The 21,560-nt window shown below is 38.7% G+C and overlaps 1 protein-coding gene across 1 annotated transcript in view; it reads right to left on the bottom strand.

Annotated features, from left to right (window-relative positions):
• Positions 1-21,301, bottom strand: part of LOC126163080 (succinate dehydrogenase cytochrome b560 subunit, mitochondrial-like) — an 81,732-nt gene extending 60,431 nt beyond the window's left edge. The window contains exons 1-2 of the mRNA XM_049919989.1: positions 21,213-21,301; positions 21,078-21,134 (exon numbers count right to left, since the gene is read on the bottom strand). Of these exons, the coding sequence (XP_049775946.1) occupies positions 21,078-21,134; positions 21,213-21,229 (74 nt within the window). The 5' untranslated portion in view covers positions 21,230-21,301. The remainder of the gene's footprint in view (positions 1-21,077; positions 21,135-21,212) is intronic.
• Between the last annotated feature and the right edge of the window lie 259 nt (positions 21,302-21,560).

The raw sequence follows: 21,560 nt of genomic DNA, 5'->3' as shown, positions 1-21,560 counted from the left end.
TATTAATGACTTGCCACTCTATATTCATGAAGATGCAAAGCTAGTTCTTTTTGCTTACAATACAAGTATATTAATCACACTCAACAAATGGGAATCAACTGAGGAAATTGTAAATAATGTCTTCCAGAAAATTATTAAATGGTTCTCTACAAATAGACTCTCACCAAATTTCAAGAAAAAACAGTAGGCCCTATATACAGTTCTGTACAGTGAATGGCATAACACCATTGATCTTTGAACAGAAGTCTGTTGCTAAGGCAAAATGTTCTCTTGAAGTCTGAGGGTATTTCGCCTGTCTCATACAACTTGCTCACCAAATAGTATAGTTTTGTCAGGACTGGCTCTCCCTAGCCTGTCAGTAGTTCTAATGGAATGTTGTCTACTCCCGTGGCCTTGTTTCGACTTAGGTTTTTCAGTGCTCTGCCAAACTCTTCACGCAGTATCATATCTCCCATTTCATCTTCATCTACATCTCTTCCATTTCCATAATACTGTCCTCAAGTACATTGCCCCTGTATAGGCCCTCTACATACTCCTTCCACCTTTCTGCTTTCTCTTCTTTGCTTAGAACTGGGTTTCCATCAAAGCTCTTGATATTCATACAAGTGGTTCTCTTTTCTCCAATTTTGTTGTTGTTTATGTGACTGTAGGCTTTCCCGGCGTAAACTATTAATGAAGGTTTCTCGGGTCTCCAGCCGGGTGGTAGGGTTGATATCTCGCGACGTTTCGGGAAGTGTCATACTACCCATCTTCTGGCGAAGTGTCGAGATTCGCGGAGAGCGGGCTATTTATATGCACGGTCACCCCCCCTCCACTAGACCTCGGGTGGCTGCGGTGGACCAGCGGCGTGCGCGCGGTGGTGGGGATAGCGGTCGCCTCCGGTGGCCGCGTTCGGTTCTCGGTGTAAGCATTCTGTTTGCGTCCGTGGTGGAGGACATTGATGGGCGTGCTCCCGACGGATTGCCGCTATCGCCGGGTTCCTTGCTGCGCTGAGTTGGTATCCCTCGTCTCTGTTGACCAGATTCTCGTGAATCCTTATTTCTATGGATTCTTTCATCACGCTTTTCCAAAAGCCAGATGGTTGGCACAGTGTTTCCGAAGTTGAAGGTGAGTTCCTCATTGATGCTGTGACAGCCTACCATCCGAGCTGCAACACCTGAGAGAAGTCTTCCAACAAAATGGCTACAGTAGAACGCAGATTAACAGGGCGCTTAAAAGAAAGAAAGAAGCAGTGAGAACCCCAGAAGAAAATAATGAAGGAGAAGAAGAAGATAAACGACTGGCTTTCCTTCCGTACGTGGGTCCGCTCTTGGCCAAAATTGCACGACTTCTGGGAAAATACGAGATCAAAACCATTCTCTGACCACCACCGAAGACGAGGGAGCTCCTAGGTTCTGCCAAAGACGCACTGAACCTTAACACACCAGGAGTATACAGTATACCATGCGAATGCGGAAAGCAATACATTGGGCAAACACAGCGCTGCATATCTAAACGCTGCAAAGACCATATCAGATGTGTGCGACTAGGCCACACAGAAAAATCAGCCATAGCGGAACACAGCATCAATGAAGAACACACCTTCAACTTCGAAAACACGAAGGTACTGTGCCGAGCATCTGGCTTTTGGGAAAGCGTGATCAAAGAATCCATAGAAAAAAGGTTTCACGAGAATCTGGTCAACAGAGATGAGGGATACCAACTCAGCGCAGCATGGATCTGGCGATAGCGGCAATCCGTCAGGAGCACGCCCATCAATGTCGTCCGCCGCGGACGCAAACAGAATGCTTACACTGAGAACCAAATGCGCCGCCGGGGGCGACCGCCATCCCCACCACCGCGCGCACGCTGCTGGTCCACCGCAGCCACCCGAGGTCTAGTGGAGGGGGGTGACCGCGCATATAAATAGCCCGCTTTCCCTGAATCTCGACACTTCGCCAGAAGATGGGTAGTATGACACTTCCCGAAACATCGTGAGATATCAACGCTACCACCCGGCTGGAGACCCGAGAAATCTTCATCAATCAGTTGTTGTTGCTGTCTTCAGTCCTGAGACTGGTTTGATGAAGCTCTCCATGCTACTCTATCCTGTGCAAGCTTCTTCATCTCCCAGTACTTACTGCAACCTACATCCTTCTGAATCTGCTTAGTGTATTCATCTCTTGGTCTCCCTCGCCTTACATTTGTCCTCTAGCCATCCCTGCTTAGCCATTTTGCACTTCCTGTCGATCTCATTTTTGAGATGTTTGTATTCCTTTTTGCCTGCTTCAGTTACTGCATTTTTATATTTCCTCCTTTCATCAATTAAATTCAGTATTTCTTCTGTTACCAAAGGATTTCTACTAGCCCTGGTCTTTTTACCTACTTGATCCTCTGCTGCCTTCACTACTTCATCCCTCAGAGCTACCCATTCTTCTTCTACTGTATTTCTTTTCCCCATTCCAGTCAATTGTTCCCTTATGCTCTCCCTGAAACTCTGTACAACCTCTGGTTTAGTCAGTTTATCCAGGTCCCATCTCCTTAAATTCCCACCATTTTGCAGTTTCTTCAGTTTTAATCTACAGTTCATAACCAATAGATTGTGGTCAGAGTCCACATCTGCCCCTGGAAATGTCTTACAATTTAAAACCTGGTTCCTAAATCTCTGTCTTACCATTATATAATCTATCTGATACCTTCTAGTATCTCCAGGATTCTTCCATGTATACAACCTTCTTTTATGATTCTTGAACCAAGTGTTAGCTATGATTAAGTTATGCTCTGTGCAAAATTCTACGAGGCGGCTTCCTCTTTCATTTCTCTCCCCCAATCCATATTCACCCACTATGTTTCCTTCTCTCCCTTTTCCTACTCTCGAATTCCAGTCACCCATGACTATTAAATTTTCGTCTCCTCTCACTACTTGAATAATTTCTTTTATCTCATCATACATTTCACCAATTTCTTCATCATCTGCAGAGCTAGTTGGCATATAAACTTATACTACAGTAGTAGGCATGGGCTTCGTGTCTATCTTGGCCACAATAATGCGTTCACTATGCTGTTTGTAGTAGCTTACCCGCACTCTTATTTTTTTATTCATTGTTAAACCTACTACTGCATTACCCCTATTTGATTTTGTAGTTATAACCCTGTATTCACCTGACCAAAAGTCTTGTTCCTCCTGCCACCGAACTTCACTAATTCCCACTATATCTAACTTCAACCTATCCATTTCCCTTTTTAAAATTTCTAATCTACCTGCCCGATTAAGGGATCTGACATTCCACGCTCCAATCCGTAGAACGCCAGTTTTCTTTCTCCCGATAACGACGTCCTCCTGAGTACTCCCCGCCCGGAGATCCAAATGGGGGACTATTTTACCTCCGAAATATTTTACCCAAGAGGACGCCATCATCATTTAATCATACAGTAAAGCTACATGCCCTCGGGAAAAATTACGGCTGTAGTTTCCCCTCGTTTTCAGCCGTTCACAGTACCAGCACACCAAGGCCATTTTGGTTAGTGTTACAAGGCAAGATCAGTCAATCAGCCAGACTGTTGCCCCTGCAACTACTGAAAAGGCTGCTGCCCCTCTTCAGGAACCACATGTTTGTCTGGCCTCTCAACAGATACCCCTCCGTTGTGGTTGCACCTACAGTACGGCCATCTGTATCGCTGAGGCACGCAAGCCTCCCCACCAACGGCAAGGTCCATAGTTCATGGGGGTCTCTTTAATTTTCCTGTAGGCAGTATCTATCTTACCCCTAGTGAGATAAGCCTCTCCATCCTTACATTTGTCCTCTAGCCATCCCTGCTTAGCCATTTTGCACTTCCTGTCGATCTCATTTTTGAGATGTTTGTATTCCTCTATGCCAGCTTCATTTATGGAATTTTTATATTTTCTCCTTTCATCAATTAAATTCAATATTTCTTCTGTTACCCAAGGATTGCTACTAGCCCTCATCTTTTTACCTACTTGATCCTCTGCTGCCTTCACTACTTCATCCCTCAAAGCTACCCATTCTTCTTCTACTGTATTTCTTTCCCCCATTCCTGTCAATAGTCCCCTTATGCTCTCCCTGAAACCCTGTACAACCTCTGGTTTAGTCAGTTTATCCAGGTCCCATCTCCTTAAATTCCCACCTCTTTGAAGTTTCTTCAGTTTTAATTTACAGTTCATAACCAATAGATTGTGGTCAGAATCCACATCTGCCCCTGGAAATGTCTTACAATTTAAAACCTGGTTCCTAAATCTCTATCTTACCATTATATAATCTGTCTGAAACCTGTCAGTATCTCCAGCCTTCTTCCATGCATACAACCTTCTTTTATGATTCTTGAACCAAGTGTTAGCTATGATTAAGTTGTGCTCTGTGCAAAATTCTACCAGGTGGCTTCCTCTTTCATTTCTTAGCCCCAATCAATATTCACCTACTATGTTTCCTTCTCTCCCTTTTCCTACTGCCAAATTCCAGTCACCCATGACTATTAAATTTTCATCTCCCTTCACTATCTGAATAATTTCTTTTATTATATCATACATTTCTTCAATTTCTTTGTCATATGCAGAGCTAGTTGGCATATAAACTTGTATTACTGTAGTAGGCGTGGGCTTCGTGTCTATCTTGGCCACAATTATGTGTTCACTATGCTGTTTGTAGTAGCATACCCGCATTCCTATTTCTTTATTCATTATTAAACCTACTCCTGCATTACCACTATTTGATTTTGTATTTATAACCCTGTATTCGCCTGACCAAAAGACTTGTTCCTCCTGCCACCAAACTTCACTAATTCCCACTATATCTAACTGTAACCTATCCACTTCCTTTTTTAAATTTTCTAACCTACCTGCCCGATTAAGGGATCTGACATTCCACGCTCCAATCCGTAGAACGCCAGTTTTCTTTCTCCTGATAACGACATCCTCTGGAGTAGTCCCTGCCCGGAGATCCGAATGGGGGACTGTTTTACCTCCAGGAATATTTTACCCAAGAGGACACCATCTTCATTTAACCATACAGTAAAGCTGCATGCCCTCGGGAAAAATTACGGCTGTAGTTTCTCCTTGCTTTCAGCCTTTCGCAGTACCAGCACAGCAAGGCCATTTTGGTTAGTGTTACAAGGCCAGAATAGTTAATCATGCACACTGTTGCCCCTGACACTACTGAAAAGGCTGCTGCCCCTCTTCAGGAACCACACGTTTGTCTGGCCTCTCAACAGATACCCCTCCGTCGTGGTTGCACCTATGGTACGGCTATCTGTATCGCTGAGGCACGCAAGCCTCCCCACCAACGGCAAGGTCCATGGTTCATGAGGGGGGGGGGGGGGGGGGGGGACCAGTATGACATAATTGAATAAAAGTAAGCAAAGTATGCAAGTTTTTTCATATTTATATCTCCTACATGTGACATCATTCACATTGCAAACACAGACATGTTTAGGTGTTTCTGCATTTCTGTGGTATGCCCTTCCCATCTGAATTTTTTATCAAGCTGTAATCCCATAAATTTAGCACTGTCAACCTCTTCCACTTGCATGTCTTAAGTGTTGCACACATTCTGGAAGGAAATCTCTTACAGGTTCTGAATTGCATATAGTGGGTCTCTTCAAAGTCTTATGGCAGCAACTTAGCTTTACACTATTTATTAATGTCAATGAAAATTTGATTAGCAGGAATTTCTAAATCTTTACATGACTTGCTATTTATTTCAATGTTTGTAACATCTGCAGTCAAACTTAGACAGAGGTCATTAATGAACACCAGAAAAGCAACGGACCCAAGATTAAATCTTGAGGAATACCATGCATAATTAATACCAAATCAGAAGAAGATGACTGCTTACTCCACAGGTATTTTGCAATGACACCCTTTGTTTCCTGTAAGTTAGGTAAGACTCCAACCATTTTGCAGCATTGTCAGTGAAGAGACATCATAATATACTAATAATACACTATTAATGCTTGGGTTGTTCCATCCACTCGACCATTTCAAAATCTAATGAAATTTGGTGTGAAGGTTCTGTATGATCTTAGATGGTCATATACCAAATTTAAATTCAGTATCTTCAATGGTTGAATTTATAGGGGCTTTTCAAGAGAGGCTACTCATTTTTGCATCACATACGAAGGTGCAAATGTGCCAAGTTTGCTAGGTTTTTTTAAAAGTTCTAGCACACATTTGGTCATTTGCTTTACCATACATAGACAACTTTTTATACTGAATCACACTATGGCCAAAATTTGTGATTCAGCCACAACTATATATAGATAAAAGCCTCTAAACTCGTTAAAAAATTTGTCGTGCTATTCTGTGAGCCGAGGCTTGACCGACCACTGCTGCTTTTTGTATGAACCAATCGCAACAAAACTTCAGAGGGTTATTCCTACCTATAATGTCTATATATCGATCAAATTTAATTAACATTGAACACCTAGAAGAAGAGATATGTGTATTCAAAGTCGGCCAAAATCTTCTATGTGCAAATTTTTGGGCTTTTTTTTTTTTTTTTTTTTTTTTTTTTTTTTTTTTTTTTTTTTTTTTTTTTTGCGGGGGGGGGGGCAATATCTCAACTGTGTCTTGTTCAATTCTCTTTTCCTTGCCACAGCTGGAAAGAGCATGCTTTAAGCTTTCAAAGCTATATTGTTTAATTTACGGATCTCGCATATTGATGGGTAAGAATACATTTCAAAAGTTATTATTTTAGCACTTCAAGAAGATTGAAAGGTGCAATATTTTGCTCATTACAACCAACAGTTAATTTTTTCAGTATGTAAATCAGTTTCAAACATTATTTTAACACATACCATAAAACAAGCATAATACGCAACACAGCAAACTTGCAAAACAAAAACACTAAAGAGTCAGTTCCATTTTTGGTTAAATACTTCTACAATTTTGACAAGGACAGATTGAGGGAAACTATTGTCTTCCTGATGGTGGTGGTGGTGGTGGTGGTGGTGGTGGTGGTGGGGGTGCTTTTGAAGTCATAAAAATACAATGCTCAGGAATCCCGCTGGTGTCTTCATCAGTTGGCTAGTGGAAGGAATGAGCCAAACCATGTGGGTGCATAAAGCTGGTAAGGACATCTTGTTGTTCATGTGAAAATTCACACACTTTTCCAACCCACCAAAAATTGTCGTACATACATGCAACATAATGTCCTGGTTTTAAACTCGTAATTGAGGTTGCTGCAATTTCTTCATCTGCTTCAGAGGCATTAACTGTGAATGCTGTAGCATCATTGGAAACTCCATGTACTCTGAACTGATTACAATTAATTGGCTTAAACTGGTGTTTTTCTCTTGTTCCAGATATTGTATGTCCCATGACAAACCTTATTTCTTAATCAGGCTGAATTTTTTCAACATCTTCTTTTGGTACATAAAAAACTTTATGCCTGGAATACTATCATCACAGAATTTGAATAAATCATGTGGATTCAATATCTGGTTGTCTAAGGGCCTCTGCAAACTAGCACAGACTGCTAGTCTTTTTGCTGTTCCCCCAATGTCATAACAAGGTGATTTGCTTTGGCTTGTCCCAAAAAAATTCCCTTCAGCAGTGATGCCAATATCCATTTTGTGCAGACATAAATTGGTGAAATTTTTGAAATTGTTATATTGAGCAACTGAGCCATCACTACAGTAATAAATGTTCACAATGCTTTCAATCTTTGTCTTTGAATATGCTATTTACTTTATTTGAAAGGCATGGATAGCAATGGTATCATGATGGAGACAGTTGCTCATCATACAGATGCTAATACTCTTGACATCCTTTTTCACCAAAATAGATAACAAATGGACGTAATGTGGCCTGACTATTCTCCCAATGAAATTCTTGTGCAGCATCTTGAACAACAAATGAGTAATTGTCAGCAAAAGCCATCAATATAATTAATTCATTTTCTGCAAGATTTCTTTTTAACTGCTTAAGGTGTGAATTTTAGTGTTTTGTCACAAAGCGATGGTTTCTTAACCCGGTAATTTCAAAAATCACTGCCTGAATGAAATCTTCAGTAGTTCTCTGACATGTCTCCAATGTGATGGTGAACATTATCGAGACATCCCTCCAAAACGTCAATGTGATGCCTCAACAGTGTGAAGTACATGTGGATACTTTTCAGGCCCACCTGGAAGATGAGATGGCTGCCAAGGATGACCAACAGAACCAGCACAACTGCTCAGAAGGCAACACACCTGGAATACAGCACAATTTAAACTAAAGGTCAGTGACACAGTAAATATGACTTCGAGCCCCCTGAGTAAATCCCACTCAGACCTGAAAATCTATTATCACAATGTCCAATCCTTGAGCAACAAAACTCATGACTTAAGCATTTTGCTGACCAGTGAACTCAGTGATATCTCAGTAGTATGCCTAGCAGAGCACTGGCTCTGTACTGATGTGGTTAAGCTAATCTCACTACCCAACTTCAAATTGTGTGAACACTACTCCAGATCAAATGATGGACATGGTGGGGTTGCCATCTTCATCAAACAACACATGGAATATAGCCCACTTCCTACCCTAAAGGAAACAGGAACAGATAAGATCTTTGAATGTGCAGCCATAAAGCTTACTGATCTACGTCTAACTGTAGCTACAATTTACCATCCCACCTCCAGTAGTATTAATGATTTTCTGTCACAAATGGACTTGTTTCTATCCAAAATAAGTCAGTGGAAACAGGATGAGATTACATGTGGTGAATTTAATATAGACTTTCTCACCCACAACAGAAACAGGGAAACATTGATTAACATTGCAAAAACTTATGATCTGCATGGCCTTGTAAACGAGCCCACTAGAATAACACCTACATCCAAGACAGCTCTAGATCAAATTTTTGCAAATAGAAATAAACTTAACCAAACTCTAGAAGTATACAATGCAGGATTCAGCGACCACCAAGCTGTCATTCTAAAGGTCGATGTTAGCAAATATACCTCAAACCCAGTCCCACCTAAAACTTTACGAAGGTTTTTCACCCAGGAGAACTTGAACAAGCTACATGCCCTCCTTAGTAAAGAAAAGTGGACAGAGATGTACACAGCCAATGATGTCAACATGAAATTCAACATATTTCTTGACAAAATGATCCACCTCTTTGAAGAGGCCTTTCTGCAAAAACCAGTAAGAATAAATAATAATAATAGAAACAAGAGTTGGATTACACCAGCTATAAAAATATCTTGCAAACATAAAAGAATACTCCACATGTTATGTAAACAAAGTAATGACTCCCCCAACTAACAGAATACTATAAAAACTACACACGTATCCTAAAAAGAGTGATAAGACAAGCAAAAAGGATGCAGAATGATGAGTAAATTGACAAATCCAGCAATAAAGTAAAAGCAATGTGGAATATCATAAAAAGGGAAAGAGGGGAAATGAAAGCTTCACACACGAACATAGAAATCAAACTCAACAATGAATCTATATCTAATCTTGAAGTTGTGGTGAACTCTTCCAACAATTTCTTTACAAGCATAGCTGAAAAACTGGTCCAAAATAATCCTAACACAAATTACCAACCAGCAAACCAAAAATATCACACATGTGCAGAGTCAATTTTCATTACCAAAGTCACTGAAAATGATGTTGCAAAAACCCTCAGAGAGTTAAAAAATTCATATTCAGCTGGAATTGATGGTATCCCAGCAGCTGTAATCAAAAATTGTGAGCACACAATTGCTGAACCATTAACTCACCTCCGCGACTGTTCTTTCCAGGCAGGTGTCTTCCCTGAAGCTCTGAAACTTTCTAAAGTAATTCCTGTCTTCAAAAAAGGTGATAATAAAGATATGAATAACTACAGGCCTATCTCAATCTCATCCTGCTTTTCTAATGTTTTTGAAAAAATAATGACCAAAAAAATGATGGACTTCATTGAAAAAAAAAGATTTACTAAGTTTAGCTCAATATGGGTTCAGAAGCAACAAATCTACTGAAACTGTAGTATATGATTGCATAAATACGCTTTCAGAACTGTTAGATAGAAAACAACCCATAACAGGCATATTTCTGGATCTGTCAAAGGCTTTTGACACTGTTGACCACAAAATTTTACTGGAAAAATTAGAACACTACGGTATCAGAGTAATTGCAAACAACTGGACTGCTACATTCCTAACCAATCGGATTCCTAACCAATGAGTCAGCATGAAATATACTAATAGACAAAACAACTCAATAACCAAAATACTATCAAGCAATAAAACTGTTAAGCAAGGTGTTCCACAGGGCTCAGTATTGGGACCCCTACTTTTCCTCCTGTATATTAATGACTTGAGCCTGAATGTTGATGCACACAAAACAATAATATTTGCTGATGACACAACTGTACTCCTCAAAGGGGAGAATACAGAGGCTGTGCAAAAAGCTGTGAACTTGGCTACTGATCAACTCAGCAACTGGACAAAAATCAACAGATTAACTATCAACACCAAAAAGACAGCTTCCATGAACTTCCACACAACACAAAATGCAAATTCCTCTCAGCCATTTGTCACTATAAATAGCCAGTCAATAGATACCAACACTGTTTTCAAATCCCTAGGTCTGTGGGTTCAAGATAACCTGAAATGGAATACACATACAGGAAAGGTAAATGCCAGGATTTGTACTGGCTGTTATGCATTGAGTGTACTGAAAACATGTGCTAGCCTGAAAACATTAACCAGTGCATACTACGCTTACATACAAGCCCACCTAAAATATGGTGTAATATTCTGGGGAAATTCTCCAACTGCTCTGAGCACATTCAGAATCCAGAAGAGAGTAATGAGGATTATTACTGGGAGCAAACCCAGAGACTCCTGCAAACCCATCTTCAGAAAGTTGGAAATCCTTACACTGCCTTGCCTCTACATTCTTGAGACTCTAAAATTTTTCAGAAAACACATAGTGCCAACTGATCCCAGAGTCATAAAAAATAATGAAATACATGAACACAACACCAGGAAAAACGCAAACCTGCATGTTATACGTACAAACACTCAACTGTGTAAAAAGGGAGTTTTCAACATGAACCTCCAACTGTTCAACAATCTTCCCACTAGTATTAAGTCCATCGAAGACAACATAAAATTTAGCAAAGTCGTGAAATCATATTTGTTGTGTCACTGTTTTTACTCTGTAAATGAATACTTAGAACAGTAATCTTGCTGTTTGTGTTAAATTGAAAACATTGAGGAATATAATACATTAGGATACTATAGGCCTACGTTAATATATGTTAACAATGTTAAATGATATTTTCCAACATCTGCAACACACTGTGTACCATCAAATCACATGGAATAAATAAATAAATGTGGACCCATTGCTAATATTACATTGTTTCTTCAGGGTCATAGTCTTTAAAAGTGTCTTCAAGAAAAGCCTCTAGTTGTATTTTTCCTGGACACTCCTCACAACATTGCAGCATACAATCTTTTGATTCCAAATTGCATCAATTTTTTTCCTCAAAACCCTGTAATCATCTTTGAGGGATGTTTCTCAAGCCAACATCGATTTGACATTTTGATGAATAGCACATATACATACTAAATGTGATCTAGAAGCACCAATGAAGTGCAACATTTTGGCCTGAGCACACAAAATTTTGAGCAGCTCAGTTGATTTCCATACTGCTTACAATAAGCATTGTACATTTCTTTCAGGTTACAAAGGAGCAGCTGTTTCTGCTTGTGAATCTTTTTCCCATTTACTCTTGCTGCAACATAATCCTTTTAGTCTGGGCGTAAACAAGAAAACTAGCAGAAGTAAAGCTGTGAGTACCGGGCGTGAGTTGTCGGTAGCTCAGATAGTAGAGCACTTGCCCGTGAAAGGCAAAGGTCCCGAATTCGAGTCTCGGTCGGGCACACAGTTTTAATCTGCCAGGAAGTTTCAAAACTCATCATCTCTAAAAAAAAAGTGAGGACATTTTGGTTTAGTTCATCACTGAGCTTTTTCTCTTTTCGGTTTGAGGGGGTTGCTAAAATCCCATCTTCCAACTTAAGTTTCCTACACTTATTTTCCATTTTAGTCGAAACAGAAAATTCTTTAGCCATTTTTTCAATAGTTCAGCTATTTGGGGCCAGGGCAAAAATTTGAACTTATTGCAATTTCTTGAAGCCTGAAGCTTAAACTTAAGTTCTTCAATTAATATATCCATATCTTTTTATTTTTGGCAGTCTTCCATTTGTATTTGAGCAATATGTGCTTGGCTCACAGCAGCAGCTGTGGCAATTACCTTAGTAATGCTGCCTTGGGCTTTCAGAACTTTGTGCTTTATGTATCCCATTGAATCCCTTTTGCTGATCCAATGGAGCTTTAATGGTGACACTCCAAGTGATGATAATGAAGTATTAGCAATAAAGCAAGCATCAACAACATCCATGTCTTCAGTGGATGGTGATTCTTGCTTACCCTGGTGGATGATTCTTTTTGGGCCACTTCATTTCTACACTTGGTACAAATTTTCTGACCAGGTTCAAAAACTTAATTAGTCAGTAACTTCAACCTATCAGACAGTACAATGGTTACTGCTGTTAAAGCCTTCTTGGCTACATGTTTTTCTTTACCAAATGGGTTGCGGCAAGTCTTCTGCAGGCACTAAAATTTTGTCATCAACAAGGCGTTATGATATGAACACATTTGGACATCTTCAGTTAAATCAAGCCCAGACCTAAGTCACAGAAGCTACTTGTCCATTGGTAACATTTCCTTAACTTATTGCAGTTGACTTTCGTTGTAATAGAATGCTGATGACATACAACAATCAGTTCCATCTGATCCACCAAAGTAGTTGGGTGAAGGGGTCTCTTGGTTCATTTTATACAATAGTTTATTAAGCTATAACAAGCAATTTCTAAAGCTCATGAATATTCATGTTTGAAGCATAGAAGACTCAGTCTTGTTTGTATATGAAATTTAGAAACTGGGCGAAAATATAGAATTTGGGCCATCAAAACATATTGTTTTAGTGCTTACCTTCAGCAACAAGCACTCAATAATCAACACTCAGATTGTACAATGTCAATGCCAAAGATTACACCACACAGAAGACTGACACAGTGAAAACTGCCAATAATGAAAGCAACAAGTGAAATTGGTGATTCAGCAATGTATCACTGCTGCAAGGATAGAACCTTAAAAACTATTGATGCTTTATAATGCTGATAGAAACTAAATGACAGGGCATATATGCACCACCATGCTTTGTAGGGCTAAAACATTCCAAAGCAACATAGCATTCCATTATGATCTTCTAGATTTTACAATCTTACGAGCATTTTCTGAGGTTTTATTATGTTATATTCTATACTGTAAAATAACGTGAAAACACTTCTTATTAGCATAGTCACATTCCCTAAACCACAGGCAAATTCTATATTTAAAGACATTACAATTACACATTTTTTATTTACAATTTCAAATTGTATTAATTTTTTGTATTTATCAATAATCCATTTCCCCTACTTTTGAATAGGTATTCTTACTCATCAATATGCAAGATCCAGAAATTAAACAATATAGCTTTGAAAGTGTAAAGCATGCTCTTTCCATCTGTGCACATAGAAAATTTTGGCTCACTTTGCAGATGCATATCTTTCCTTCTAGGCATCCAATGTTCATTAAATCTGATCCATATATAGACATTACAGGTAGGAATAACTCTCTGAAGTTTTGGTGTGAAGTGTTCATATGAAAAGTACCAGTGGTTGGTCAAACCTTGGCTCACAGAATAGCAGATGAATTTTTTAACCACTTTAGAAGCTTGTATCTATATATAGGTGTGGCTAAATCACAAATTTTTGCCATGGTGCAAATCAGCATAAAAAGTTGTCTATGTATGGTAAAGCAAATGACCAAATGTGTGCTAGAACTTTTAAAAACGCCTAGCAAACTTGGCACATTTGTACCTTTGAATGCGATGTGAAGGTTAGTAACCTCTCTTTAAAAAGCCCCTAGAAATTGAACCACTGAAGATACTGGACTGAAATTTGCTATATAACTATGAAAGACCGTATAGAACCTTCACTCTAAATTTCATTTTATTTTGAGATGGATGAGTGGGGACTCTTTTTTAATATTGGTCCCTTTGATCTGGAAGGACCCACTTAAGAGAATGCTGTGGTTCATACAATCAGAGGCTTTTGACAGGTCACAGGAAATTCTAGTACTCTCTCATTTGTTATCCAATGAATTAAGTACAGTCCCATTGTACGTGTAAATGGCCTTCTTTCTATTGGAACCCTTAAGGAACCCAAACTGTGACTTCGACACTATATTATTCACAATCAGATGCTTAAGAAGACGCTTGAACACAATGTTTTAAAATATTTTTGAGAAAGCTTGCAAAAGTGAAATTGATCGATAGTTTGATGGTGTTTCTTTATCGCCCTTCTTGTATAGAGGCTTAACTTCAGCATATTTTAGCCAGTCTGCAAATGCTCCACTGATAAGACATTGATTACACAAATAACTGAAGATAGAACTTAACTCACTTGAACATTCTTTGATTAACTTCATTGATATGTTACCATAATCACAAGAATATTTTGATTTTAAGGATTTTATGATAAATTCTACTTCTTTGGGAGAAGTGTCATTCCACTACACTGTTTACTGGACCTGATAACCAAAAGCTGCCAGTAACAGAAACAAAGTACTGGTTTAAGAAGCAGAAACAAAATACTTATATAAGAGGTTTGCAACACTATGTGCACTTGGCACCAATGTCTCATTCATTATTATCTTTTTCTCATAATGAAGCTGCTTAGATTTCTGGGTTACTTGCTTCAATATTCTGCACTATTCTTTGTATTGCACTACACTGCTAACACCAGAGCTGTTCTTAGATAGTAGATACAGCTTCCTTTCTGTCCAACATGATACTTTATGCCTTGTATAATTCATGGTATATTTTTAGACTTCTGTTTGACTCGAGTTACCTGTGTGTGTTGGGGTTGGGGATTGGGGGGGGGGGGGGGGGGAATTTTAAATGAGAAAGTAAAATTACTAATGAATGCTCTGAATTTCCCATTTGAGTCAGAAGTATTGTAAACATCTATCGAGTTCATGTCTTTGAGCAGTCTCCTAAAATTTTCGGTTGTTGACTGACTTATTACCCTCCTGTACTCAGATTTAATATATTTTATATCCTGACATGCTCCAACATTTAACATAAGATGGTGCATATCATGATCAGATAGCCCATTTACTATTTGTTTTGTGATATGACTTTTTTCTCTAGATTTGTCTACAAAGGTATTATCAACAGCAGTCTCAGAGCATTTACATACTAAAGTTGTCAGCTGTTTCATGGCCCACAGTGAGCGTACTGGGGTAGGTTGGGGGTGTGGAGTAGGGTGAGGGATGGAGAAAGGCGGGAGGCAGGGAGAGGATTGGAGGGGAGGAAGCTTCTAGCGGCTCTTGGGAGAGTGGAGAGCCATTTGTGGCCTACTGGGGTTGCAGTTAGAGGGGGCAGGCGGCATACAAATTCTGTTCCCACATCAGTTAGTTGCATGCTGTTTGTTACCTCATGCCATAGTCTACGAAATCACGTGTCCACCTATCTGCCACCTGTCCCCTCCTTAGCTAGCTCACAGAGGGCTCCCTACTCTTCCACGAGCCGCTTACCCCCCAACCCCCTTCCTGACTCTCTCCGTCCCTCACCCCACATCATCCCACACCACCACCTCACCTCAGTACACTTGTAGCGGTTCCACCTGCTTTGTTTCTTTCTTCGTTTGTTATCCTTGGTGTTGATGTACTGCGTTTCTACACTGCCTGAAAAATGGGTTTGGATTCCAACACTGACTACTGTAATTAATGTAGCCAACATGTGCACAGTTGCATTTCACAGTACTTTAATTTCACTGTTCACAACCCCCTAATAATGCACAGTTATATGGGCAGTGCACTATTGTATAACTTTCGATAAGCCTCATTAATAGGTTGCAGTCGAACATCCACAATAGTTTACTGTTGAACATCTATGAGCAGTAAAACCTAACCACAAAGTTCACAGTTCTTGAAGAATAATCAGGTACGTATGGAGCAGACACTGTCATTTTTTTTTACACACGACCTAATTGTGTAACACTTATTCCACATTTAAGTTGATGCATTGTTATCGTTCTAATCAACACAGATTCCTTGTCTGAAACTCGGACGTGGACTGACTGTCTTGTGACCAAAAATTGGGCCCTTATATATCATCACAACAATAGGCTCTGAAATTACACATTGTTCACTGTTTAATTTACAGAAATTACAATTCAAACTTAACTAATTAAATTAACTGAATACATCGAAAAATTGTGTCTTTTTAACAGTTTCTTCTACTGCAAGAGTTATGCTAAATTATTTGTTTAAAACTTGAAATTAACAAATATCATTATGCAAACAATACTTTTGACAAAAGTGTTAATTACTTTGGAATGAATGATGGGCTGGTTTTGCCAACATGTTTTCGAATAGTGCCAAATAGATACTTTAAGATTACTAGTATTTCATCTTCCAAATGTTTATAATTAGTACAGAATTTATATTTGTTTATGCATCAACAATCGAATTTAAGTTACGAAACAATTACTGATTTCACCCTATAATGAAAGTATTAACTAGGAATAGTCAAAATAAATTAGAAAATTAATTACATACACAAAACTAAGCATAAAATTAGATCTGGTGTTAAATTCTTTAAAACTGAGGGCCAACCTTTCTCTTATATGAAAGGCAGATGGCAAAACAAGAGGGGAAGTAAAATTACCCCAGCTTGCTTCATCACAAACTGAGCAAGGTGGTGCAGTGGTTAGCACATTGGGCCTGTATTAGGGAGGACAACAGTTCAAATCTGCATCCAGCCATCCTGATTAAGTTTTCCGTGATGTTCTTAAATAACTTCAGGCAAATTCCGGGATGGTTCCTTTGAGAGGGCACAGCCGACTTCCTCCCTTAATCCGATGGGACCAACAACCTCACTGTTTGGTCCCCTCCCCTAAATCAATCAGCTATGATCGGCATCATGATTGACAACACCTCGATGGAGCTGTGATGCGAATCAATGTGGGGTTAGGGATGGCTCCTAGGACAGCCAACTTTGCTCATGTTTCTCTGGTGCCCGTACGGACTATCAACAGATGGGGTTTCACTGGGCATGGCCTACACCTAAACAGGGCTGGGAAGGGAAGATTGGTACAGCTGATTCATGAAAGTATAGAGGGTGGATCTCAGGCCACACATATTCAAATACCTGTTGTCATAGGTAGGATAAATCCTGACAACAGGTTCCCCTTCCTAAAGAGTATCTCCAGCAGTTTAAAAAAATACTGAAACAATTACTCACAAGACAGATTTTAACACTTCAAATATCACACATACCAGATGTCACAAAGAAAAACAAACCATTGGAAAGAGTAACATTGGGCATTTCACAGACTAACAATCCTCCATCAAAATATGCAATCAATAAAAAACAAAATACAACTATCAGAAGTTGAGCTCCAATCTTTGAACTGCACAGAAGTTTGTGTTGCTGAACACTGTTGTAGAGACACAGAAATCCAACATCTAGTATCATCATTGTATGAAAGGGCAAACACTTACTGCAGAACTGATTCAAGGGGTGGAGGATCATGCATTTATATCAGAAAAGGAACACAGTTCAAATCAAGATATGACCTCAGTACAGTAAGTGAAGACAAACACTTTGAAATATCAGCTATTGAATTAACTTGATATCATGAAGAAATTAATCGTTTTGTGTATGTGTAGATATCTCCCAGTGGCAGTGTGGACACTTTTTTCAATAAATTAACAGAAGTTCTAGATAAAGTCTCAAGTACAAAGGTCAACGTAATTCGGTATGGGGACATTAACATCAACACCAATATCATAAATGAATCCAGCAGCACCTTCATAAATATCCTTCAAAGTTTTGGCATGTCCCTATTTGTAAGTAGTGCAACAAGGGTTATTACAATGATTGCATCAGTAATTGACCATGTGGCCACAAATATGGACAGGGAAAAATGTGATGTAGCTCTAAAAGATCTCGGGCTATCAGACCATCTCTGTCAAATAACAACAGTAAAATCAGGCATCAAATCATTTCCTAAACTACTAGCCTACAAACGACATCTATCAGAAATCAAAATAAAAGATTTTTCAAAAGCACTAGCAAAACAAAGCTGGGATGAAGTATAAGGAAACAAATGTGAATATGAAATTCTCTAAATTCTCCACATTATTTAAACTGAACTTTGAAAAGGCAATTCCAAAAGTATGCATGTCTGTATCAACATCTCACAAAAACTGATGGATAACAGCAAGTATTAAGAAGTTCTCCCAAACACTTAAACACCTCAGTCCCATGAAAAAGATGCGCAACGATCAAGAATTCTTAAATTTCTGTCACAGATACAAAGAGATCTAGCTATAGGAAAATGCTGATTGCTGCGAAAAAGTCATTTAACGACAAAATAATATATAATCAGAGAATAACGGAAAAACCGTGTGGGATGTTATAGCAAAGGAAATGGGGAGAGGCAAACAAATGCAGAATAACATATTGCTAAGGGAGGGGGATAAGGTAATAAATGATCCACAACACTTAGCAAACTATGTAAAAGAGCATTTTTCAAGCATTGCAGAGAAGCTACAGCAAAAATTCCCCAAAACAAATATAACACTTGTAAGTAATGTTGCACTAAATACAATGATGTTACTTCCAACCACAGAGAATGAAGTCAATAAAACTGTTCACATCAGGGACATTTCCAGAGCAGTTAAAACAGGCAAGAGTTGTACCTTTGTTTAAGAAAGGTAATGCAGAAGACATAGACAATTACTGGCCCATTTCCTGCTGTCACAATTCTCGAAAATAATAGAAGCAATTGTGAAAGACAGATTAATGAATTACCTGAATAAATACACTTTTAAGTGGATCACATTTTGGTTTCCGAAACGGCAAAAATACAGAGTCAGCCATAGTAGAATCCACAAAGTTGTACTTGATGCTCTTGATAAAGATGAGTGTGTCACGGGCATATTTTTGGATCTTTCTACGGCCTTTGATACAGTCAACCACAAGATTCTATTAAATAAATTAGAATCATTAGCGATAAGATGGGTAGCTATTGACTGGTTTCGATCAAACATGGCAGATAGGGTACAAAGAGTAGAGATAACACATACTTCAAATAGATCTAAACATTTAGTAAAACACTTATCAGAACCAACATACATTACTATAAGGGTTCTGCAAGGTAGCATATTAGGACCAATACTATTTCTATACCTCAATGACTTTCCCAGTAGTGTTACTTATGATGACAAAATTATCTTTGCTGATGACAGCAATATTATAGCCAATAATCAAGAATTTTATTCACTATAGATCACTTTACAATAATAAAATAAACTAGTGTCAGTACATTATAGAATACATTTTAAGCATGGCAGTGTACCAAATTACACCAGGATAGCTTCTAAAAGTTAATGCAATAAGCTATACTATAATCTACTCTAATATAATATAGTATTGTATATATAACAAACAAAGATGCTTTAACTTATCAAACATCAGGAAAGAGTGAAGGAGAGGGAAAGATGAAAGGATGTGGGTTTTAAGGGAGAGGGTAAGGAGTTATCCCAATCCTGGGAGCGGAAAGACTTACCTTACGGGGAAAAAAGGACAGGTATACACTCGCACACACACACACATCCATCCGCACATATATGTGCAGATGGATGTGTGTGCGAGTGTATACCTAATTTAAATACTGTAACATTTGATATACCTGTAACAGTGGTCACTTGATGTCCAGAGAGGTAGATTATATCAACTGGTTTCCTCAACGCTAATTCATCAGCACAAATAAGCAAAGTCCACAGAAATTCTAATGCAACAAGGATAGCCTACTTTGTGAAGTGGCTGAATTACAACCTTATAGACCCAATTTTTCTGTAAATTTCAGAACACCTCCAATTTCAATTGGGGACTGTTTGCTTGGCACCTGTATACTAAGATTTGCTTTCTGGCTACTTGTTTTAGCAAAGTGAAAGTTATTTTCAATCTGTCTCAGAACATATTTTGTTTCAGACCCCCCCCCCCCCCCCACTCTAAAAACACTGCCATTCTGTCACTTGTAACCAGTGGTACTTTACCACATATGATAGTGGCTTCCTTAAGATATTTTCTATTAGACAAAACAGTTTTTCCTGCTCTTTCCTGTTGAGATGAAGGCCATGCCTGGTATCATTCCACCTACTGATAAGAACCAACTGGAACCACACCAATATGAGACCCCATACCTGATCCAAGCATCCATTCCAACTCTAAATTTATTCTCCCAACAGATGAGTTTAAATGAGGCCAATTATGGTGCCTTAGAACAGACACATACCCACCACCAATATGTATTGTTGCTGAAGCTATCTTGAACAAAGAATAAACCAGTGTTTCCCAAGTAGCAGCTTTCTTTCCATTTACTTGAGTAAATTTATCTGTCGTGAATATGAATAGCACCCTGGCAGTATATGGTTAATAAAGCACATATATTAAGGTTCTATGACCTGTATTTCTTTAGTTAACCTGTTGCATGCCCCAGTGTTCCTGTTCTTAATCGGATATACAGATCAGACTGTTATTTTCTGCTGTCTGTGGTATGAGCAGTAGATACTTCAATGTCTCTGTATTCCTTAATACCCACTCTTCTACAGTTCCACAGGAATGTGACACAATCCTAAGCTTGAAAATACATTGTTGAAGACAGGCGCGGAAAAGCTCCCATATGAAAGCTTATGAAACAAGGCTTTCAAAACTTTGCGAGTCTCCAAACGTAGCCAGGGTATGTGTGTGTGTGTGTGTGTGACGGAGGGTGGAGACTATATATTTCTTACCAGTTATTCATAGCAGTGAAATAAAAATCCCTTTACACATAAACTTCTGTTATTCCTGACAAACACTACTTTTAATCAGTAAACAAATCCTTTTACTATAAAGTACAGTACATGTAAATATCTCTCTCTCTCCGTCGCGTATTTTCATAAGTGAGTATTGTTGCGTCAACATTACAACGGAAATACTTACGGCTGCGAGTATAAATTGCGTGCCAGGCTCCGACACAATTGCCTGCCTCCCAGTAATCTGTGACACATATATCAAATCAGATGGAACACTACATAACCTGGATATATAAAAAAATAAGCGTTAGTCAATATTTACCTGTAACACAATGCCATAGCCCTATTGTGTTTTTGTCTTGAGCGCTATCAAAGCTGTGACACACGTTTGGCGTCTTCTTCTTTTTTCTTTTTTTTTTTTTTTTTTTTTTTTTATTAATGATCTTCGGCGGTTTTTAACCAATTGTATGCCAAAATTCAAATATTCTCAACAACCCTGACTGAGCTTGACCACGTCTCTTTCATAATTCATGTATAAAAACTGCGAAACATTAAAATAACGACACATGTAATTCAAATGTGACATAATATTGACAGACGGTGATTCACACTTAATGTCATCGGAACAGAGCTGAAAGTAGCGTCACCTTCAAATGGAAATTTGTCTGTT

This window comes from Schistocerca cancellata, chromosome 2, assembly GCF_023864275.1.
Source record: "Schistocerca cancellata isolate TAMUIC-IGC-003103 chromosome 2, iqSchCanc2.1, whole genome shotgun sequence".
NCBI classification, from domain to species: domain Eukaryota; kingdom Metazoa; phylum Arthropoda; class Insecta; order Orthoptera; family Acrididae; genus Schistocerca; species Schistocerca cancellata.
The sequence above is the reverse complement of the archived record's forward strand: the minus strand, read 5'-3'. Positions and strand labels throughout refer to the sequence as shown.